This window comes from Amia ocellicauda, chromosome 21, assembly GCF_036373705.1.
Source record: "Amia ocellicauda isolate fAmiCal2 chromosome 21, fAmiCal2.hap1, whole genome shotgun sequence".
Lineage (NCBI taxonomy): Eukaryota > Metazoa > Chordata > Actinopteri > Amiiformes > Amiidae > Amia > Amia ocellicauda.
Window position 1 is genome coordinate 3,237,811 of NC_089870.1, and position 25,593 is coordinate 3,263,403.

At 37.7% G+C, this 25,593-nt stretch overlaps 1 protein-coding gene across 2 annotated transcripts in view; it reads left to right on the top strand.

Annotated features, from left to right (window-relative positions):
* slc25a21 (solute carrier family 25 member 21) overlaps nt 1-25,593 on the top strand; it is a 180,995-nt gene that overhangs the window by 80,211 nt on the left and 75,191 nt on the right. For both annotated transcript variants that reach the window (XM_066694177.1, XM_066694176.1), the window contains one exon: nt 21,424-21,472. In XM_066694177.1, the coding sequence (XP_066550274.1) occupies nt 21,424-21,472 (49 nt within the window). The remainder of the gene's footprint in view (nt 1-21,423; nt 21,473-25,593) is intronic.

A 25,593-nucleotide genomic window follows, 5' to 3' on the forward strand; every position in this document is an offset into this window, starting at 1 on the left:
CATGTGTCTGGACATGTCATAATCACAATAAGACAGAATAGGAACATTAGAAAGCAGTATAAATATATTCCAGTAATATAATCATCTGAAAATGACAGACCAAACTCCACTTCACTTGAATATCTAATTTAGGCATTGAGATGAGAATGTTCTAAGATGTTCTGTAGGAGCTGAAAGGAGAGGGGAAAAATATAGCTGTTCAAGTTCCTCTCGAAAAGGGTGTCTCAGTACAGAGGCTCTCTTGTGCCGTGATTGCCCATAGATGCCTCTGGCGGATGTTAAATGTCTTGGTGCACGCAGTAGGTCATGTTGTTTATTTTTGAAGCTCGTTCACTTGCAGCTAAAGCACCCCACAACGCCTTGCCCAGCTGGAAATTGCATCGGTGCGGTTGTGTTTTGACGTGTGTCAGGTTTATTTCCATAATACCTTGCGCAGGTGTTAACCAACCTTCTGGTGAACTCACCTCTATTTTTTTTCGAGGGCAGAGGTGTAAGAAAATAGCAACAAACAGAAATGCAAGGGTTATATCCCAATACCAGTTTCCCACAACCGCTGGGGTTTCAGCAGCTTCTGCCTTAATAAAAACTCTGGGCAAACTTAAATAAACGAACTGCTGACAGAAAAAAAGAATTGTCTCTGCTGGATTTGTAATGTCAGGGCCTGTTGTCTTGGGTCATGTATTACAGTAGAAAAAATAAACATATGAAAATGTGTGAAATTCAATTAAATATCTAAGTTGCAGTGAAAGGATTCATTGACTCCTTTTGGATCTTACATTATCGAACGTACCTTTACAAAAAATGAGTTTTGAAGTCAACATTATGTAAACTCACAGAAAAGCAAACTATAATGTTTATTTATATGGGTTCCAGGCAAGACAAAAATGATCCCTTTGATTCCTTTTAAAGAGAACTTGATAGTTTTGATGTAATGGCCCCCAAGTGTAAACAATAAGATAAGTGATAATGGAAGAAAACCAAATTTGCTTTATCAAACTCAACATTGAGAGAACTCCCTCTTCTTATCCAGGAAGTCTACAAGGATAAACAATGAACTCCAAACCTGTTAACCTGCGCAACAAAAAAGACACAGGCCTATATTTACACAATTTCAATCCGGTTGCATCAGGAATTGACAATAAACGTACTAGGTGTTGATGTTATTCATTTTTCAAATTTAATCTCATCCGCTTATCATTCACCATATTATCTATGTGCACTTTAAGTTCCTCAGTACATGTCTCTTTCATATTGGAAAATCAAACCACGTTCAATTGCTGTAACCCTGGATAAACTGCAAATTACAAGCCTAAAATTACCTTTTTCTTTTAGTGGCATCTGAAATACCTGGAAAATAATCAATATGATCTGCAATTTCTGCATTGTGAGAAGAGCACAGAGTGGGGAAAATCAACAACAACTAAAAACGCGGATACTGTTCTCATAATAGCATGATACATTTGACACAATTAATCTGCTTGTTTCTAAACTTGAATTTTATCTTATTTCTCTCTCAGCATAACTCAGAAACCACCTATTGCACCTCTGGTATTACATACTCTATCCACAGACCTCTCCTCTTACTGTAACATATCAGTAATTGATCCAATACATGCCCAAACACCTCCTGCCTACACAGTACTGATGGCAAAGGTTTCTACACACCATCTACATCTGTCAGTGAAATCTCTCTCCATGTTGGAAAAAAGTCCCCAAAGCTTATATCCTACATGACCTTTAGGAACATTTCCCCAGCCCTGAACCACTGGATTTGACCAGTCCTTTAAAACAGAGTCACTCAATGTTCCCTATTCACAAGTGATGTGTACTCAAAATCTGATGTTTTCCAGCAGATTTGAATTAAAGAACAAAATGAATTGAAAGTCTATTTTTTCGTAATACATATGCACTTCTGTCTCAGCCAAAGTAATGTTTCTCTGTCTTTGTTGATTTGTACTGAATATCACGCTCTTGATATTTTTCTCTACTTACCTTGTTTACTTTACTGAACCGTATTTTAGTTTGTTACCTGGTTTGGATTATTTCCAATACCAATGCTGCTGTTGTTTTGCCAAAGAAATAAATCAAGAAATATTGTCTTAAAATATGCTTAAAGCTAGAACATTCTAGAATCTGATATATATATATATATATATATATATATATATATATATATATAATATACAGCTCTGAAAAAAATTAAGAGACCACTGTAAAATTATCAGTTTCTATGGTTTTACTATTTATAGGTATGTGTCTGGGTAAAATGAACATTTTTGTTTTATTCTATAAACTACTGACAACATTTCTCCCAAATTCCAAATTAAAATATGAATGGAATGGAATGGCTGCCATACATGTAGAGATGCTGATTTAAGAACAATTTGCAGTGGTCTCTTAATTTCTTCCAGAGCTGTATGTATATAAATGCCAGTTACTCAGAAGAATACAAAATGGGAGACTTCTGTACACTTTTGTTCCTGCTGACAATAATATTTATGTTGCTGAACCTCACCACATTTTTATTATCCTCTAAAATGAAAATGTGAGCAGCAGCGAACTGACCTTACACTGATGTGAAAAGCAGTATGTAAAGTATGAGGGAACAACACAAGCAGCTGGGATGAAGTTCTTCAGGTATTACACAGTATGTAAATGTGAAAGGAAACACCATTGTTTGTACTATCAGTATTAATCCCTGTCCAAATAATAGTATTTGGAAAACAAAGGTATGACTTTTTCAATTCTCTTATGTAATCAGCAACTGACAGCTGAGAAACGACTGTCACTGAAAAAACACACAGATAAAATAATCCCCTGACCTATTTATTGTTTTTAACACATATGCATAGAAACAGTTACTAAAACCTTCAATGATGTAGGTGTGTGACCGCAACAAGACAAACTACATGTATGTGCAGTGAGTGCTTAAATTACAAACTCTATTCCTAATATTCCCATTACATTAAACAGGGAAGCATATGCTTCTTGTGCTAGGTTTTCCAGTTGTAACCTCTAGTCTGTTTGTATATAATTTGCATTTCCAGTTAGTTGATACTTTTTGCATTCCCTATCATCTTTGATCTGAATAATTACAGTTTGTTTTGTTTTATTCAGTTTAAGTCTAATTGTTCCAAAGGAGTATGTCCTGTGTGTAGTGTGTAGATGTCTTTATGGGTTTGTATTCTATAGAACTGAACTTTCAACTACAAGTGTGTGTGTGTGTGTGTGTGTGTAAGTATGTACGTATTAAATACATAAAGGCAGCACTATATTTTCTGTCAAAGGTGTGGTTCATTAAATACCCCAGAACCCCAAGATGATAAAATATGTAATTATTTACAGGGTATTTACTTGTTATTTAATATCAGTCTCTTTTACGAAATAAATACATATTAATATTTTAATCAATAAATACACATAAACCCATTAAAGTTCTTGTCATAACAAATTAGACAAGCAAAGATGGACAGAATCCAATTTTCATGTTCATTTCATGTTGTAGCAATGGGGGGCTTTCCCTGTTCAAACACACTGAGGTATGAATAACAAGCCGTTGGCTTACAATTTTTAGGTACCATGCCAATAGGAATGTTCAAGCTGGCCTGTGTATTGTTTTTGAAAATATTAGTATACTCCCATTGGCTAACAGGACATCTAAAGCAAATTAAAAGACATTTAAAAAAATAAAAATCACTAAATGGATTCAGATTAAGTAAGCCGTCTTTATAACTGTCTGAAGAAATATTGTTTCCAACATACTTTTATGTGTCTTCCTGTCCAGGTAAATATTTATGACTTTATTCCCATTATGTGATGCATGGTTTCATTTTAGTTTGAAATGAGTGTTTTTTGTGGACAGAGTGTTATGTTAGCACATGTTTTTGTTTTTTGATTTCTTCTTTAATATGTGAACTTAGTGACTACTTTATCATGTAAACATTGTTAATAATAATAGGAATGTATTACACTATCATCTACTTAAGTGTAGGGATCTGAGGAATTTATTCTGCATTACAGGCTCACAGGCTTAAATCTAGTAAATAACCTGGTAGCGTGAGAGCTTTGTTATTAGGTTATTATTTATTTATTAGCTGATCCAGTGTGACTTACAGTTTACACAAAATGCATTTTAAAGCAAAACAAAAGTGCAGTAGTACAATCAATGCAAATCACAATAAGCATACATTTATGGGACAATGAGGTAACAACTACAGACATAATACAGTTAAGGTATGTGAACACATTAGAAGTTCCAACAATATTAACCAGGAGGTCTGGAAGGCTAAATTATCCAATTAACCAATTAATCAGATTAAGGATGAAGACTAGTCTTTGTTTTTAATGTTAAAAAGACAAATCTCACACTCATACAAATTCTGCCCATGTGGAGGGCAAGTGAGGGACACCCACATAAGTACTTACAATCACTCAATCTTGTTCTATAAAATATATTGAGATCTCTTAATAGTGTATTTGTGAGCTAAAAGTCTGATGTTCCAACAATACAGGTCTAATCCTCAAGTAGTTCCAATATTCTAGGAGAGGGGGGCAGAAACCTGATCCCTTGCTCAAGTGAATCAATCAATGCACAATCACTGCCCATATAGCCTAGTCACAGCAGCATTAATCCAGTATCTATACTTTGCACTTGTTGTTTGGAGTCTGTACTACACAATGTACTTGGAAACGGCTTAGTCACCCAGCAGGAAGTTCCCGTAGTCCCACCTCAGGGGCGGACTGGGACCAAAAAACGGTCCTGGGCTTTTACTCAGGCTGGTGAAGTCTTGGTCCCAGTAAGTTGCGGTTCTGGGGAGGCGGGGTGCCAAAGTGTGCTTCTGGGTGGCAACAAAGTGTGGTCCGGGGGAGTTTGTTGGCGATGTGCATTCTGGGTATCTACACGGGGAATCCACCGGCCCACCGAACTAAAAGTTGGACAATGGACCTATGGCCAGTCCACCGGCTGTGATGGCCAGTCCGCCTATGCCCCTCCTAGTCTTTACTGCAACACAGCAGACCAAACAATGCTGCCTAACATCCTCTCCACTTCTCTACTTCAAAACACCTGCAATCCACTTAAATAGCCCCTGCACAATTAGCACGTATTAGGTGTTTGTAATGACTTACAGTTCGAGGAAGAGGGAACATTATTATACGATCTGATCCTTACAGGAAAAACATTCTTCACTGAAATGGTTTGCCTTTTCCAGTTCATGGATATAGCATGGGGAGGTATAATAATTCTGATGCACCAAAGAGATTCCTAATATACATTTTTGCAACACTTGGGTCATCACACCAGATTTCTTTCAAAATAACAAATGTTATCAAAATCAGGCTGAACAACAATGATCACAATATAAATCACAATCAAAACTTCCTTATAAATGGTTTGATTAGTCAGTAAATGTAGCCCTGCAGTTTAAACTCATTCACGTAAAATTTAGATTCTCTCATTATTGTGTCATGCATTTCCAATGTTTCCAAACCTGATGGGTGTTTTCTATGTGAAAATTAAACATTTAATATTGCTTGGTATATTTGGTTTGCTTAAAAAACATCACATATACATTTGACATTTCATGGGATGCTAGACATTTTTATTAATTGATCATTTGGATGCAGATCATATGTTAGTTTTCTAGCATATACAATAATTGGTATTTATATATTTGACATCTGTGCCCACGTCTGAGAGTGATAATCGGTGCCTGAAATATCTGAGCTTGATGCCAATTTGGTCCTACTTTTTCTCTTAGGAGTTAAAGATATTCATAAAGATTCTTTAGAATTAAAAGTACTCCTAAATCTGCCAATATTTAGGAGACCTCACAAGGTCCCCTAACTAGTTAGGAGATGGGAGATGGCAGCAATGAGAAGAGACTGAGTGCAGCTTCCATGAAAGGAAAGGTGTTACAGAGGTGTGATGATGAAGAGAAGCAGAAATGCAGTTTTTTTTTCCACCACTGTCAGAAATGTAGCATTATCAGCAGAGATAAAGGTGGTGACAATGTTGCAGTATCTGGCAACAGGGAAAATGCAACAATGTAGTAGTGATGATTTGGGACCATCATAGCCTTCAATAAGCAGAATTTCTCAACAAACCATAATGGCATTAACAGTACCCCAGATCGCTCGATTTCCCACTGCTGTGCCGCAAATATCCCCAAAAGGAGATGCATTCATAATCAGTGATTAGGCCTATATAATCAATGCTAGCCTAATCAATTCATAACCAATGCTAGTCTATATGCATTTTAGCATTTTAATTCCATGAAGCACCTTAATGTCCTTGTAATGAAGGAATGAGGGGGAAATACTTATTATTTTGTGTCAAATTATAAACAAAAGCCTGAGTTAGCTTAGCATATTCATATAGTTGCATTTTCGCTTTCTGCTTGTCTACATGTGATCTTGCGGTTTAGTTTTTTTTCCAAAATGAAGAAAATACATCACAGCGAGCCGTATTCTAACCTAAACTGTTGTGAAAAGGTGCAAAAATTTTACTCCTGAACTAAGTTTTAGCGTGATTTAGAGTAATTCTGAGATGTTTTATGCATATGGGCACTGACCTTTTTTTTCTCTCTCTTTTCCTCCTTCTCTTATTTGCATTGCTATTTGATATGTTTGTTTTATTTTCTGGTTAGTGCTTTCATTTTTATATTATTTTTTGGTTTAATCTTTTATTCCCTTAATTTGCTTTATAATTAGTACAATTAGGTTTTCTTGGAAATCCTATTTGATTCCCACTGGCTGATCTTGTGCAGGCGCCGCTCTGAGACCCAGGCGGTGACATTGTGCTCGTTTTGCCAGATGTCCCCTACAATCAATGACAGTTAGGGAAGGAGATATAACACTGCCTGACACATGCTGTCAATATTATGACAATTTAGCGTAACTGTTTGAAATAAAATATTTTTCTGTGGCAAAGCGGAACGAGTTACAAACATCATCCAGATGGTAACCCTGTCTCCTTCCCGTGCCATTATGCCAAAGGATAGTTTGGTATAGTGATTTCCTTTCCAGTTCAGTTCAATTCATTCAAAACTCCAAGTAGGACTTTTGTAATGATTGTCCCACTTGACCCCTGAGGGGAAACACTGTCACTATTATCCTTTTCACTTTTCTTTATTGTGAAGGCAGGGCTACAGCAGGTATTGTTGTCAGTGTCATAGTGCTGAATACAGCCAACCATTTGACCATTACTGCTCCAGGTGGATTAATAGCATTCAACAAAAGCACAGCACTGTCATCATCCACTAACTCCTAATGTATCAGTGCTACCCAAATAGATCATGTTAACATTGGGATAACAGACAAAATACACGTCAGCTATTTATAATGTATTTAGGGTGTCCTTTTAGCAGTCATTTTGATTAATAATTTTGAGTAATACATGGGTTTTATAGGTGTCTGTCTTTCCAGTTCATTACAGTGGACCTGCGGTTAGCAAAACATTAATAAAAATGTTATCTTTTCTTGGTTTCCGATCACTTATATTATAAATGCTCCATTTGTCTGCAAACAATTAAAAAAGTATTAATTAATTTGCATGGGTACTCTCCCATCAAGTAATTACAAAAATGACCCGATTTAGACAGTTAATATTACTCACTTGATCAGGGATAGTCTAGATCAATTAGGGGGTTAATTTGAATTAACACTACAAGCAGTGCGCTTGAAACCGGTAGGGTAAAACCAAAAAAATAACATAGATAAATAAATAAGCGGGGGGAAAAGACTGAATGTCTGAAATAAATGTTTTAATGTCATTATTCTGTTGGTGGGCAACATGATCAATTTAGCCATGGTTGACAATCCATCTATTTTTACTTTAGGGGCAACTAAAAAACACCTGCCTGGTTTCAAAGTGACCTCCGACATATGAAAGAGCAAACGTAGAGGCTGTGCCCTGCTCCTGCCATTGTGAGCAATGTAAGTCATGGCATGTTTGAAATCCTACAAAAATTTGTTCATTGAGGTACGAGTGCCTGTTGTGTGGGAGGGGTAGAGGGAGAGTTGTGATATACCTTGTAAATAGGAATTAGTCCTAGCTAAGGAACGAATGATTAAAGGGCTGGGGTGATGACAGCACAGAGGGTGACTGTCATTTCACTGATTGCTGGTGTTCCTTTAAAGAGAAAGAGGGGGCGATGGGGAGAGGAAGGCGTGGGGGATGGGACGTGTGGGGAATGCGGTGTCATTGGCGGCCAGTCAGACTCAGTTAATCGAGTAAGGGCTACTGTGTACTCAGCACTGACTGTGATCTGTCAACATGGTCATGAGGAGCTGCTGGCAAGACTGAGCTACCTTCCATGATGTGTTTGCCATTTCATTCATCTGCAGTTGATTGTCTTTGGGGTGTGCTGTTTGGTGAGGACTTGAGGATCGAGTGTCTGAGATTGCAGCTCATCCCATTTTTTTGTTCCCCCCTCTTTTTATTTTTTACTCCTCTGCCCTGCTTCTCCACGCTGCCCACAATAACTAGGGTCCATCTTGAGCACTGTGTTCATGTACGTTTAGTCTACACCCCTGTGGAAATCATAAGTTGTAAATATAAATGTAAGCGTGAAATAGTAAATTGGGTATACTTAAAAAGGGGTGGTTTTCATTTTAGTATGTTTTGTAGGAATTCAGCAAATATGTATTTATTTATTTGCCTTATTTGCAACAGTTACATACTTGGGAGCGTTTTAACACGAATGGTCAAAAACAGCATAATGCATTGCACCAAAGGTTGTTCAGGTCACAGCAACAATAGCAAATGAGATGAATGGTAACCTTGCGGTTTGCTTCCCTAAAACATGTGTTTTAACCAAAGATTTAACAAAAAACTATGTGATCTAATCTTCCACTATGGGAGGAAGTGATGTGGTACCAGTGATAATTATTTTTTTATCATCATATTGAATTAAATTACATGAACTTTATCAGATAGCCTGAAATACCTGCTTGCAATTGCGAGTGTATAGAAGTAGTCTCCAAACCTGAAAATACTACCAGGTGACTCATTAAATACCCCTGGCACACAGTAACAATCTACAATTAAAGTGGGCGCTGATTGTGCAGGAGTTAATGATACAACCCCTATTAGTGCTAAAGAAGCCAGTTTAAGGATTCTTGGCATAAAAGGTAAAACTGACACCAGCTCCGGTTATTTTTAATAAGAGGATTCTAGCAAGAGTGAGTTGGCAGCTGTGCTGTATGTCCAAGTCCTTCAGATCTTAAATGAAACTACATATGGGGGGGGCGGAGGTTCAATGGGAACCCCTCCAATTTTTCTGTAACTTTTTAAACAACACTTAGGGGAGATAATTGAAGAAATGACAAAGGACTCATGGAGATCGTTAAAAACCGTTTTCAGTGTATGTGCTCATCTCCGGGAACTGACAAAGTAAACTCTGCGACACTCGGGCGTATCCTGCATCGCTCTTTCCCCTGCCATGCGGGTTCATTATCCAGCATGGAAAGCTCTCAAGATCAGAGAAATATGAGCCAAATGGTGGGAGCTCAAGTGAGCGCTGAGCTGAATATAATTAAGTGGGCCTGCAGGAAGTGGAAAATACCTTGACGGCTTTACTGGCCCTCTCCTGCTTTCCAATGCAAATTGTGTGTGGCCTGGCGATAGACTCACAGGGAGCAGTTTTCAGGTGTCCCGCGAGGTTGTGGAATCAGAGAATCGGGTACAAGGACACGGCCACTGTATTGCTGCAGATAGTACAGCACCAGCTTAGAGCGATGAGCATGCCTGGGTATATACCTAGGACAAAGAAACCAAAGAATGACAGTGGTGGGAAAGGCAACGTCAACACTTTGTTTGATTTGAGGATTGCATGTGCTAAACACCCTTTCATCTAGTTAGCTTTACTGTGAATACTCACTATCAGGTTTTCACAAGTTATCTAACAGCTTTTAGAAGATATGTCTTAGTATGGCATTTTAGTCTCTGAAAAACTGTTGGCAGTAGCACTTTACCTCTTTAATCTCTGATTAGCCTGCTGTTTGTTCCTCTGTAATGTCTAAAACACTGCTGAGAGAGAAGAGTTTTGTCATTATTTTGCACTGCTGGATCACATTAATTCCTCTCATTTGTGTCTGAGCAATTTACTTATGTTTTTTTTTTTTTTTTTAATTGACTCTTCCTTTTTATTGCATGAGAATACTTAAAAATACTTTACTTAAAATAGACACCTGGATGTAACTTGGACTATTGTAAATACTTTGTTTATAGCAAAGCTTGCATTCACCGCTGTTTGTTTTAGCATGCAACACAAATAAAACTAATCATGTCTCAGAGGGGAGTTGACTTGACGTATCGGTGCATTTTCACTTGGCATTATTGGGTCCCAAACTCTGCTGTTGATTAGAATCACATGGAAGCTATTTTAAGTTCACGTTCACTTTTTGCACTTAAATGTAAACGGGGTTTGACTACCTTTTATAAACTGAAAATGCTACAGGACGTCATTAAAAGGGCTGACTTTCATGTGAACTTGAACAGAAAGATGTGGGAATTGTTGTGCCCCTTTACATTAAATATATGACGTTCGAAATATTAACAGCTGTTAAAGTTACCGGTTTGTGTGAGTGAAGCTAAGCATTCCACACAAACAAGTGATCCAGGTTTTGAGGTACATACAGCAGCAGTGCCTGTTCATACAGTGCCTCCAACAGTCAACAATATTGTACTGAATAGGAATAATCTCACTTCGGCAGTCTGACGTTACAGACAGATGTTTATGTCTGCCTTGATAGGTTTTGTTTGTCTTTCTAAAAATTCTGCTGCTTCTTATCCAGTTGCTTTAAAGATGTCATCATCTTAATTGAGTTGTAACCCTGTAGTTTTATTTTTTACCCACATCTCATGGTCTTATTTAACTTGGTGAAGATGTAGTCATTAAGTTTAAATGAATAAATCAATATATTCCTGGACTATGAGAGAAAGTATATGTGTTTTTTTAAATAAACGAAATAAACCCTGTGCTTTGTAACAAAAAAATGAATCTGGTTTAATTGGTGGAGACATATTCAAAATATTTTTGTTTCTAGTTTGACCTCATATAATGATCTGTAGGAAGCTGGGAAAAGCCTTTGATGATGTCTTTTCATGTAGCAGCCTTTTAAAAGAAGATGGTGGAATAACAGAAAAACAAAAACACACAAAGATGCTTACTACTATGACTACAAGAAAAAATTAGGCTTTCGTGTGTTACAAAGGTGATGCATTAAATTTGGTTATGATTTATATTTCTCAGGCAACTATGAATTGGATTGAAACTGGAATTGGAACTATGAGTTTATATAGAATTGCCTGTTTCATTTCTGTTTTGGAGGTTTAAACACCTTTTACCTTGTAGAGACAGGTCAGGTCTAATAGCTGACGGGAGAGGCTGTGGAGCTGCAGTGGTCAGATGTAGTTCATTAGAGGTAAATGAATGGCAGCTGCTCCTTATGTCTGTGGCAACACCTTTGATCTGCTACAGCCTACAGACCCCGTTCGGACAAGGCCGTTAAATTCTGGCCAGGAGGCCCGTTTTTAAAGGCTTTAGGGCCCTCTGGGGTAAATGAGTGATAGAAAAAGCCAAGGAGTGACAGTCCGACAGTACTCTGCTCCAGCTACCTTCTGATTCATTAGGCGGCCATTAAAGACGTCAAGACAAGAGTAATGTCCGTGTGTTCCCTCCACTCACGAGGCAGGGTGAGTTATACAGGCGATGCACTGACTGGGCTGAATCACTGCTAGCGCTTTAATAGGAGAGGGCACATTTCATATGGCTAAAGAACTAGTGGCTGTATGCGATTGTGTGTGTGTGCGTAAGTGCGCATGCGTCAGTGGGTAGGGGGAAATGCTGCCGACATATTTTCCTAGGAATGGAGATTGGTTCAATATGCAACGAATGGAGAGCAGCTGCTATGGCATATTCGCCAAGTAACCCAGAATTGACCTCCATGGTCTACTTGCTCTATGCTGCCACAGTATCAGCCTCTACATTGGCATGGTCCAGTGCCACTGGACAACGTGGTCAAATGTTACGAATGTTAAAGTCATTCACTTTGTAGCCACTTGTTTGGTTCTGGACCCAACAGTCTTAAAGTATTTAAAAAGGGCTCTGTTAATTGTAGTTTTGAGCAAGAATGCCAGTTGGTGTTTAATGTGTGAGGGCATAGAAACACAATCCAAAAAGCATAATAATCCATTGAGGATTATTATCACAGGGTTTGGGGTTAAACAGAATGTACATATAGATATCTGTGGACATTTAGGATAGACTTTTAAACATTTGACCACAGTTAGGCTAATTACACAGATCTCAGTTCAGTCTGAATACTGGCACTCTGAGAAACGGTTCGTAATGAAATGAAGCAGCTTGCTTCGTTCAGTGTACAGCACAGAAGGCACTGAAGGGCACCGGTGATGTGTTTCATGCATTAGAAGCATTCATATTTTTGGAAGCTTTGAACTTTCATTATGTGTTTATAACTCTCGTTACAGGCGGTTTCATGGCAGCCACATGTCGACTTCATCTAAAGCCGTTGCTCCTTACGGCTAGTTTGAAGCCATTTTCAAAAATGGAAATGTTTACTCTTATGACTCCCTCACAATAGACCTTTCCGAGTACAGGATGGGGACACGCAGTGCATGAAGTGACAATTCAAAAGAGCGCTGACAAATGGATTTATGACAGATCACGTCAAGCAGAACGTATGGTGTGCCAAACGTCCGCCCACTCGGTCTTAAATTATATTAAATTATATTATATATTAAAATGTGTACTTATTTGAATGTGCCTGGAATTGCCTTGTATTGTGCTGCTGCTGTGTGCTGTAAAATGAGCTGCTAACATTTCCCACAAACTAGCTCATCATCTCTGTTTATGTTTATTGAAAGCTGTTTGGAAAAGCTTCGGCAACCAATGCAAATGCTTTGGTCCTGCATGAAACAAATCCACTGTGGGCTTAGAGTTAACGTCCTTGTGGGTAGGAATGAATTATAACACACAAACTAACAATGTGGCTGTGCCTTTGCTAAGGCTATTGTTTCCTCACAATCTCCATGGTGAATGACTGTTTCAGAGTCTGAGTGGAGAGAAGAGATTAGGTTTTTCACTACTGTTTGCTTGGCCCAGAGTGTAAACAGCACAGGTTGGTTGATGGCGATTCTTTGAGGTGCTGTCCCATCATGTTTTTATATGGCTACAGGTGGCTTAACAGCCCACAGAATAAAATTCACTTTGCCTTCTTATTGAACACTGATCTCCATTTTATCCTTATGGATATATCAACACTTGTTAAAATATGGCTAGCTCCATTCAAACCGGAAATTAAGCTGTTTGTCCTACACAATGTCCATTTGTGGCAATTAGACAGTAGGGACCAGGTGGAGCGCAGCTGTGCAGTGGGAAGAAATGCAAAGCCATCCACATGTCAGTGTTTCCATAATGCTTTGCAAAATCCAGCTGGAAATCATGTTCAATTCCTTCATACAATACTGTACACTGCAATGCATACGTGTTCGGTGCACAATATGCTAAAGCCTTCCTTCATGATATGCAACACCGTTAATTATCCAAACCAATTATATAGCTTATCACACTAATAGGACTTGTGTCAGTGTCTCAACAATATTGAAATAAAGATATTCAACCTCATTGGGATTGCGTATTACATATTTTTGGTGTGTATTACAGTGATCATCATGATGGGCATGAAAGTAGCGCTGAGAAAATATGTGAAGTTATGGAACCCACAGAAGGCTGATCTTAATCGGACGAGTGTTTGCACTTGTTTGCATTTCTTTCCTGATTTGTTTACCAAACGATGTTCTAAAGAAACGAAAGGAAAAAACACCTGCCTTACAGGGAAACAAAGAAATGCAAGAGTTGTTCATTTTCACACAATCACTTTTGGCATCTCCCAGAATGTATGCTTTCAGCTTGTGCACCTTTAGTTCCAGTTCCTTTTAATGCCTCAGACTGGACTTCAAAAGACATGCACAGGCTCAGTCTTTTGTGGTCTCCCAGTACAGCTGTGCAGCTTTTTTTCAAACTGAATTTCAGTGAATACGAGTTTGAAGAGGTAGTATTTCACTTCACTGCAGTATGTATTTAGACCTGTGTGTACTGTAGGTACATATCAAGTAGGAATCAAAGTCTACGCTTTGATAAGAACCACACAACCCCTATTCTAATTCTTTGGCATTGGCATTATTTGGACATGTTAGACAACATGTTGCCAAAAGTACCGTGACAACAGACAACATACCCAAATACAGCTGTTTACAATGTATTTAATAGGGTGCAGGCCCACCCTTGGCCATTATGACAGCTGAAATCCTTTTGATGGATGGCCAATCGAGTATTGTGCCATTCCTTCCACAAAGTAGTTTCTAGTGCAGTTGTCTGGACCGGATTTGCAGTTTTTCCAGTGCTAGTGTCATAAAATCAGTCTAACTCTCCCTGCTTTGTGTCATCGTGCATCATTGCATCAATAACAGTACACAGTCTCTGGTAAATTACATTACTGGTGGCAGGAGGGTTGTCCCATTGTTTAAGGCAATTTTGTGAATGAATAAGCATGAGTGCCCTGAGATAGTAGTATGCCAGTAACCTATTCAGTCTGCAGGTATTCATTTGATTTACAACAGCGGACATAGACACAGAAGGTCAAGCACTCTGAGCAGTTCATATCAGACAAAACAAAAATAAACCGTGTAATGCTAGCTCTGTTCCTGTGGATCCACACACAGGGAAACATTGCATTTGAAACCTTTCAATTTTCTAGGAATTGTCTGTCCCCCTTCTAAAAAGGAAAGGAATCAAATAATTAAAAAGCCATAAAATGAAGACGCAGAGAACAAGAAAAAGCCTAAGTGAGTACATTTGTAGGGCTACAAGATTGAATCACTGGTTTATCATACTGATTATATGACTTCATGTTGAAATTATTATAATTATGTAAAGGATACATTTGTTCTGTACAAGTGCCTGGTTGTCTTCGTTCCGTTTGTTCTGGCAGATAGCCTAAAACTATTCCTGTCTGGATTAAATTAAATTATAATTTACTATATTAGAAAAAAACGTTTTCAATGGTGCAAGATAGGAAATTTAAAGGGGACGTAATTCAGTGCTGCACCCTATTTTAAACCTGTGGGCTAATGTGCACTAATAATATGCGGCCCATTATCTTCTGCCCTGATTACTTGAGAAGTCTTTTTAGATACTATTTATCTCTGCCACTCTGAAGTCCCCTGGTAAATATCAACCTTAAGCAGAAACAGCAACAGGGAATTACGTACAGATGGGTCTGAATGTATTTCTTCATTTTAATAAAGCCCAAGTAAGTTAATTTGGCCAAAGAGTCTACATTCAGTGTTTTACAAAATAGAAAAACAGGGCTTTTGTGTATATATCAATATCATATGCCAAAAATATAAATATCGTTACATTTACATTACTAAATAAATGCTGTAAATATAATCCTGCACTGCTTATCAGCTCAAAGTTTCCCAAAACCTCTGAAAGGTAAAATAAGCTTTTAGAAATCTTTTTCTTTTTTTGCCATCGGGTACAACAGTACACACCATAGAATTAGTAATCAATAAAAATTCCAAAGGCTCCTTCGGTAAAAATTGGCTTCCATTTGCACTCTATAAAGAGAGGCAACTGTTTCTCATATATCTTATTAATAAAATGATCATGTAATCATGTGGCTACTCTGGTTTTGGTTCCTTTAAGGCTATGTAGATGTATTCAGTATCTTGTTATAATTAAGACTTTTGGTTGTCAGTTTTTATTGTCCTTATCATAAGTTTAATCAGTTTTTGTTAAGTGTCTGCATACTGATTTCCAGAAAATTAATTTTAATTTGTGGTCGATAAAACACAATTGAGAAGACTGTAAAGAACGAGAACACATTGACATTTAAAATAGCATCAGGAGGAGTGATGGGTGAGCAATTATTGTGATTGGCTAATTCATGTGCTCAGATGATGGCAAAATAGAATCAGCAGCTCAATCAAGACGGAAATGGAAAAGAAAAAGAACATTGGTCATTCACAGCTTTTTGCAAGTTTAATTAACAAAGTGAGTCATCAAAAATAAATGGTGAAAAATGGAAATCCCTAAATATTTATAATTATTTATTCAGTACCTCACATCATAGCTCCAACTTTGCACAATTAAATAATTTACTGAACAATCGATAAATTGCATCCACATCTCCTTGCTGTTCTTCTACAAACTGAACCATTTGAATTGGTTAGCATTCATCATTTCTTGGACCTGAATTTGCTTTGTATATTCGCTGCTATATACATACAAATGCAAAGAAGAAGGAAAAAAGTCTGTAGAAGAAATAAAGGCTGTTGGAATCAAGTTTTAATGACACCCCCGACCGCCCCACCTCCTCCTCCCCAACACAAGAAGTACTTGAGTTTGTCCTCCCGCTGTACCACGACTGATTTGATTCTTTTCAAAAGGTTCTAGTTACAAAATAGGGCGTTTAATCTTTCGCGAGTGCACATGTTGCTTCTGCTCCAGCCCGCCTGAGGAATGAAGAAAAGGCTCTTCTCCCTTATTACAAAACCCTGCGCTATCATTTGTCCCAGCCCTGTGTCAAAGGCTGTGAAAGGAAAACACATTTTACCAAAAGCGTGATTAATTTTAGAATACGGCTGGCAGTGATGATTAATTAATAGGCCTTCTCCAAATGTTATTGTGACTTGACTTGTGCATGAAAGCCAGAAAATAGATTGTGCTCCAAATGTCATTTTAACTAATGATCCTAATGCACTGTGCAGAAAATAAGTGGATATATTGCTGTTGGATTAATTCCAGATCTCTATGAATGTCTTGTTTGCAGATGTCACCTGCTACATTTTTTTTTGGGGGGGGTGGGGGCTTTTTACCTTTCTATTCCATTTAAGATGATTGTGCACTGACGTAAAGCTGTACGAGGATAGGACGGTGCTTTGGGTATTGCATTACAAGCCGCAGCAAACGGCAGCAACTGATCCTATCTACTGTTTTATCTGTTTTTGTTTTCCTAACGATTGCAGAAGCTTGGCAGTGATTGATGCTATTTTTCCAATCCAAAGTCATGACTTCTATTTATACGTCTTAAATCTTGATAAGACATACCTATCTAAACCACAAGAACAATACACCTCCAACCACTGCCCTACTGTGTTTGTAATTCTTCTTCTACTTCTTGATTATTATTATATGATTTATTTGGATTATAGTATGCCTACACTTCTATATTATTTTTGCTGAATAGAAAATCATGTCTGTATTTTTCAATACAGGTTTATTTTGCATATAACAGGCCATTTTTTAATTATTATTTTTTCCCTACCACCTAAACATTTTTAAGACTGTCATGCATGGACTTTCTGCTAACACAGTGTGTTTCTGTTAGAAACAATCTGCAGTTTCCCATTTCATTAATCATTTCAAATCCAGTGATATACTGGGTATATTTATGGCAAATATATATTGTTGTCCTGTTGGTTTGTACACACAAATCTCTAATGAGCAGACATGTCAACACATTTTAAAAGGGGCAAGAAAACAACCACATCCTTTAAGTTTGGTGAATTGGTTTGCTTTGTCTTTATGACGGTTTGACTACAGTGAGGTACAATGCTGGCTGACAGTGACTGACAAAACACTGGTTGTGTGTTTGGATTAAGGATACATTTCAATGAGACTTGGTCATAATCCCAGCCTGGGAAATGGATTAGGAGCCATTCCTGCAAAGTAAGGAGTGAATCTAGACATTGTCATCTCATTCCTCATGAATATATTCCTGCTCAAGTCTCTGCAAATATTACCTTCAGTTCCTTAAGCACACAGGGTAGAGTACAGTGGAGGTAGCAAAGTTAATTCTTCATGGTAAGAGCTGTTAAATCCAGATTTCTGGATCCGAATTAACCCTTTGACTTCCTGGTTGACACAGTGTACAAATAAACAAAGTTTTTAGTTTTTTTTCTTCTTAAAGAGCTTTCCTGTATAAGCCTCTGGGAACCAGTGTCTTGTTTATAGTCAACATATTTAAAATAGCCAAATTAAAATGAAAACATATTGGAGAACAGCTGTATACACAACTGGAATTTGTGAAGGAAATCATTAAAGTAAATAGCAGGTCTGCACTGAGAATTAGAATATAACCTGATTTTCACCAGAGCTTCTAAACGACTGAAGTCTGAGAGTGTTTACACTGCGAGGATTTAAGTCAGGATGTTAAACATGACAACCTTACTTATATCAGAAACCTTCAGAAAGTCCTCAGAGTTTACTAGTTGGTGTATTTCATGCATTTCAAAGTTTAATCGTATTTTAAAGCCACCCTTCACAATTTATTTTTTAAACAAACGCCCCACATAAAAAATTACAAAAAACAAAATAAAAAAAATCCATGACAACTTCAAGAGCAAAGTTGTTTCCAGGAGTGAATGTTTGGGCAATACTTCTATTACTGTGCAGCATTTACTGAATCTATGTGCAGGAGAATTTTCATTAATATGTTTAACTGTAGTTCTGAAGACTTTCCAGGATTTTATTGCATAAAAGGGAAAAGTTGCACAACCCTGAGCCTGAATAGACACTATACAACTAAAGTGTATTATCAAACCCAGAAATCAATACATTGAGAAATTGATTAATTAATTAATTCATTCATTCATTCATTCATGTATTCCACCCCAACACATACATTGATCCAAACTTTGTTAGATTCATTCATTCATTTGAAGAAAAGAGTATTAAGAGGGAAGAAAAAGCTTTGAAAGATGTTCCTACCAGATTTGTGCTGTAAGTGAAAAACCACCCAACTAAAAGTGATTTAGTTGCAGATACTAGACAGATAATCAAACAAATTAATACGTGGTTGCTAATTTAGAATTTAAGAGGGGGGTACCTACCATGTATCATTGGAGAGACTGGTACAGGGTTCCAGTTCAGTCTTAAATGTTACCTCACTCAGTCCAGGGAGGACAAACTCAACCCTTTTTTCAAGAAAATTGATTACACGTTCTGTGTGGTTTGTTTGTGGATACCCCAGGAGAGAGACGGTACCAATATCATGAAGAGAAGATTAATTCATCGGAACCACATGTGATGCCTTACGGGAAATTATTGACTATTGCCCTCTCATTATTAAAGTTTTCTCACTCTTATTATAACAGGATATGATACTAGACAGCAGGGCCCACTGACCCTATACACTGCATTCTCTCGTTTTATTTTTAAACGTCAAGTTAAAAATCACATGTAACACATTTACATTTCGCAAGATGGATAATTCCATAATCCTATATTTCTTGCCATCCAACCACAAGATGTAGCCTAGATAAATAAAATTTTAAAAATAAAACTTACCCCTGAGTTTCACGTGTTCGCTTCTCAACTGAGACAACAGTACGCGGCAGTAATTGGCGTCGCTCTTTGACTTTTTCCGTTAGCCAGAGCCAGTTTCAGATTTGCAGTTGGTTTAATCTGCTTAATTCAATTTTGATGGCATCCTTATACAAAAAAGCTGGTGTGCACTGTGATTTCATTTGTTTATTCCAGTCAGAGCATGAAGAAATCAGTGCTTGTGGAACAGGGGGGACGTGCTTTTGCAACTTTGCCAGACCAGAACAAAAGAAGGCAGAAATGAGCAATAGTGTCCCAGTCCTGCGTTTTCCTGTAGGTTTTAAAACTGTGTGACAGTTCTGTTGAAAGTGAAGTAAACCTTGGCAGAGCCCAGGGCCGAAGCACGGTGACTGGTGCAGATGTTGGGCAGACTACTGTGCCTTTTCTCCCATCCATATTGATTTGGCACATGAAGGATTACATGTGCGAGCAAACTGTCTGAGCATGGTTTCATTATGAATGTAGAGACATGTGACAATCCTCACAAATGTCAAATCCTTGTCAAATGTTTCCGTTCTACTTTGATGCATACTGATGGCCATGCACCTGATGTGGATGTGGTTGTGTTGTGATCCCTTTTGTACTTGGTGTTGTGCCACAGTCTTATTATCTGTATGGCAAGGTTGTTTGTTTAAATGTGGTTGGGCTCTGCACCATTGCTTATAGGCCCAGCATTAAGTTTGCCAATCTGTGGCATTCCGTCAGCTTAAAAAAAAGTATTTAACATGAGCAGACTTCTGATGATTACCCTGATATATAAGGAGAAGAAAAACTGCTGCATTTTACTGTCAGTGTAATGGAAAGAATGAGTAGTTCAAGTCTAACTTAATTTTCTTCAAAACGTACAATTCATCAAAGGAAGTATAAGTATCATGTTTTTATCTTTTTTAACCACCTGTGGAATGTTGTCAATAGCATTTGAGCTGTAATAAACGGTGACTTATATGTATGTCTTCCCAAAATTATAATGTCCCTATTTTTACAGATGGTTTAGGTCCTTTCCACTGGCTATTTATTTTTTATTTTTTATAGAAATAAGGTTAAGGTCAGGGTCAGGGTTAGGTTAGCCATAAGAGAAAGTTCAGTACGCATACACAGCAGGAAGTTCTCATAAAAATAGCCTTTTTAATTGTATTTTGTTTTACCTTATGGACCTGTAAAAATAGGCATTGCAAAACAGCTATTAAGCCTTACAGAGTTCTTTTAGTTCTTTCCTGCTAGTGTCGGAGTACATATTTGCCTGTGTGTTTTTGTGTACATCACAGCATATTCATTAAAAAAACATTCAATCCACTTCCACATCCCCTGAAGGGAGTTAATTACTGTAACACTTTTTTTTCTGAAAGAAGTTCAAAAACTAAATTCAAATGGTCTTTAAAAGAGAAAAAAAATCCCACACCATGCTTGCTTTAGTTATAATACACAACTGTGAAAAGTAAATTAACATTTCATCAGCTCTGTTTTCTAATCATTCAAACTGTAAATCAAGTACATTCCACAGTAAAAAGGGTGCTAAAAGTTTTTTTTTTTCATTTGCCCTCGAAGATTGCATTGGAAATATGTCCGCTCCGTCTTGGTAAACCATGTCTGGCAGTCTTGAGCCCCCTGCTTCTCACCATGACATATCCGGGCCATCCAGCCACATTGCCTCTTAACTACTTCATGTCTATACCAATTGCTTCCTAATGAGTGTTCCCCTGGTGCAACAAAACCTCCTTGTCTGACTTCTTGGGTAAATACACGGAAGCAAGACCTGTTTGAGAAAGGCATCCCATATCTACTACAACCTTGCCCAGAGAAGCTTAACTATGAGACTGTTTGTTGGGGAAGTTTTTGTTGTTGTCTAAGCTTTGATTTTATTTCAAACACATAAGTGGAAGACTAGTTAATTGAGGTTGAACATTTTCTGCGGTCCACTTCAGACATGGAAGAGTAGAGAAAATACTGGTTACACTGTGTGGAAGATGCTTATTGTAATACGGTATGTTCCTGTCTGTCTCCTCCACAGGTCTGGTGGAGATCTGCCTGATGCACCCACTGGACGTGGTGAAAACCAGGTAGGTCTCTGTGTGGGAAGAGGTGCCGTGTTGTAGGTTTCTGGGCCTCTTCCAGATCAGAAGCTGAATCCTAGCCAAACAGCACTGTTAGAGCCTGCCCTTTGAGGAATTCTCCAGCGCTCCAAAGATAAGAAGGGATGAGATTTCAGTTTTTATTTTGTTTTTATTTTTATGTTTGCGATAATCAAGGGAGTTGATCTTCCCCAAGCATTCCTAATGTCAAAATCTTTGGATGAGGGCTCAAGGCGTCAGGGTATTCTCACACTTACTCCCACTGCGACACCTTCTCAACTCTTCCAAAAGCGTGTCTGGAGAATAGGGATTGTTTCAGACACATGGCAGAAAATAAGCAGAATGGATTGTGCCCCCACCAGATGTTGTTTTGTAACCTTAGAATCTTTCCTATATGTGAGAAAACAGGGATTCCTGTGTAGTTTATATACAGAGACTTGACATAAGGAAATAGACAGGCAAGTTTGAAAGAACTCACACACTGATTTCTGTTTCTGGGACAATGCACAGCACTGGCAAAAATCCTCATCTGCCTTATACAAAGTACTGACACTGTTGTGTGCATGAAAGCAACAGCCCTGCACTGTTCACCTCAATGACGTGGTTCGCCCCTTCACCATTCTATATGGATCTCTACCCTGCCAGCCCTAAACAAACAAAATAGCTAATCTTGGTGGCATTCAACTGTTATGTGTATTAACTTACTTTTTTTAACACTACAAGAGAGTGCAGCATTGGCACTTCAAAATTAGATTAATGATCCTAAAGTTTGAGGAAATAAAGATTATTCTTAATTTGGAATCCACATACGGGATTCCAGAGAAGCTGGGTGCTTTCAGTAAGAGTGACAGAGCATAGCCTGACGCTCAATTGCATTTTCATATATTTTTTGTCTCCATAAAGCTTTGACTAAGTTCCCGTAATTAACTGATAGCAATATAACCATGTAAGCTGTATGGTCCATTGGTTTCCAATTCCTTACCCTTCAAAGCACATCAAGTACTGTATATAGATGTAGCAGGGTGTTCTAGTGGAGCCTGCAGCCGGATTCAATTCATTCTAATACGTTTTATTGGTGTGTCTAATTTGTATTGGTGTAATGCAATATACTATAAAATGCTCTGTTTTGATAGTGCGTTATTAGCTCCCTATAAACTTCTAGCCAGACCAAGTCTGCTCACTTTTTTTTTTTTTTTTTTGGCTGAGTGTTTTCCCAGAAAGCCTCCTAGTATCATAACATCTTAAAATAAAATACAGCTTTTTTTAACACTTTGTAGATAATATAGTGCATAATATAATATGCACAAAGGTAGATTCTGTATATTTATACACACACACATGCACATACACACACACACAGTATCAGACAATGCCTATATACAGTTCTACTGTATATGAAATATTGCTAAGTTTCTCAGCCCAGTAGAGAAGCCCATGGTGCTTTGAATGGCAACAGAATGGCAGAAGTTAAGCATCAATATATGATAGAGCACAGCAATTTGGTATAGAGCGTTTTGAGAGAGTAAGTAACTGACTTGGTACCTGAAATGAATTAGTTTTGGTGAAGGTTGGGACATTCCAATATAAAAAAAGGTTCAGGGTAGCACTCAAAATGACCGAGGAGATTACGTTGGTTTGGTTTTTCTTGTCTCTGAGGGAAAAGGTACAGGGGTTCAATGGGTGGCCCTAATGGGTCTCATTTCAGAAGTGTTCCTCTCCCAGAAAGGTAAGAGGAACTCTGATCAATTTGCTGAGAATTGGCTCCAGCTGTGAATGTTTCCTTCCTTCAGCCAAACGGAACATGAGTGCTGTGCTCTCAGTGTCTTTGCATGTCTGTGCGTGTCTGAGTGTGTGTGTGCGTGTATATGCGTGCATGCATGTGTGTGTATACACATCTATTGGAAAACTGGCTGGCACAAGCCTTACATTTCAGTGCAAGGCTCAGGTTAACTCGTCGTTTTTTTAATTTTTTCGATGAAAGTCTGAGGGTTTGGGGACCAAAGGTCAGCAATTTGAATTCTGCCTTATTCTGCTGTGTGTGTTTGTAGTTTGTGTGAAGTTCAAGGTTTATGTTCTAGCAAGGTGTTGTTGCGTGTATTTTCAGTTCTTCATGCAGTATCGGATTCACCTGTGCTCATTGTTTTGACTTATTATTATTAGTTTTGTTTTGTTTTCAATCAGAAATCTTTACAAAGCTTTTCAGTCATTAATTACTTATTAAGTGCAGCAAACAGTATATTCTGAAATATTTACAAACTGAATTCATCTCATCATTCTTTTGTTGATCTTGAGTCACCGTATGATTCCAACTATTTGCAGAACTGGGAGGGAAAGTAATTTATTTTATATTTAGTTTGTTTTGTTATTGCTTCCATACTTTATTCCACCAAATACAATTCAATTAGCTCAGCCTTGGGTCTTACTCACTGGCCTTATCCCTTATCCCAAAGAGGATTGGTCAAGCCATCCAAAGACAGTTACATTGAATTAGAAAATCTACCAATTGTGGTTTTACTATGGCAGTTTTTGTAAAATTGTGGATTCTTATTATTTCATGTTTTGTTTTAGTTTTTTTTTTCAAATCCTTTAGACAATGCAGATCCAGACTTTGTCTTGATTGAGCCAATTGTCTGTCTTCTTGCTGCAAAGTAGATGCTTTACGGTCACATGCAGTCAGAGAGCAGCATTCTGTTTTAGTTTGCATGGGCTATGGGCTGCCCCAAAGCCTTCCCCAGCAGCAACACATTAACAAAAAGGATTTTGACTTTTTGAAATCATCATATAAGTTATTATTTCCCTTATGATACAAATGTGCCTAGGCCCTAGTCATGTTTCTCCTTAATACTATATGAAGACTTTATTGTTTCATTGATTTAGAGGTTCAACATCAATAAATAGCAAAAAAAAAAACTGAGACCACTGACTCTCCTATGAAAACCCAGCCTTGTGGGCAACAATCAGTTCTCCAGAGAACGATGTGTTGATAACTGCAAGAAGTTTGTGACTTGTTTCCAAATATGTAGGCTTCACCATTTTCAGCATTTTCTCTCATTCTCTCATTTTGTATTTGTTCATGAAAGATAAGTAACACTTTGATAAATGAGAAATGAAAGGCATGATTCATCTTTACTTTTTTAAACATCTACTTTTCCCCCTTTCCTTTTATATTGTTTCATGTTTCTTGTTTTGTGATTCCCACTGATTTCCTGTCATATCATCTGAATTGCCTTTGCCATTTTACAATACCCTCTGAAAACATAGTGGTGTTTGGGCAGTATTTCAGAATTGCACAATCGCATCGCATCGCATCAGTCGGAAGATTGTGTGAACTTTAACTGCTTCCAACACCGAAGGGTAATACTTACGTTTAACGGTCATAAATAATTATATGAAGTGATAATACTTTAAAGGCAATGATATATAAGCTTTAGAAATTGGAAGAGTATACTTGTCCTTTTTTCTACTGCAATGTTAGGACAACATTACATATGTATTACAACACTTTTATTACACCTTATGTATTGCAGTTGACAATTCCTGCACTCAGAGGTTTATACAGTGCCTTATAACAACATAATGAAACATTGCATGTTTAACAATTGTGCGTTGAAAATCTGCTTCCTGAACGGACAGGTGATGCCCCAAAACTGCCCAATCTGTGAAAATTCTTAGCAGAGGCTGTTTTTTAAGTTATCACTGGCATGTTGAACAAGAGAAGTTAAAGAGAGAGATTTACGCAGAGCACACGATCGCAAATTATATTTGTTTTTCGGAAGATGCAGCTTTTATAATCTTGCGCCACCTAAAGTAAAACCCTATCTCTATGCCAGTGTATCACTGCACCAAACCTTATTTCAAATTGTACCTGTTCTGCGCAATAATCCATATGTTCATATAATCAGCTTCACAAGCTGCAATCCAGATGCAGTGTAGGGGTAACATTTTTTTGTCTTCATTTGCAGTAAATTTACCTCTAAAGATGATCATTTTGAAAGACAATTTGATTACACTTTGCAAATAAAGTGTCCAGTAATTCAGCTGGTGGAGAAAGTGTGTATGTTTGTGTGTGTGTGTTTGTGTGTGTTTTCTCTCTCTCTGCTCGGCTTGCG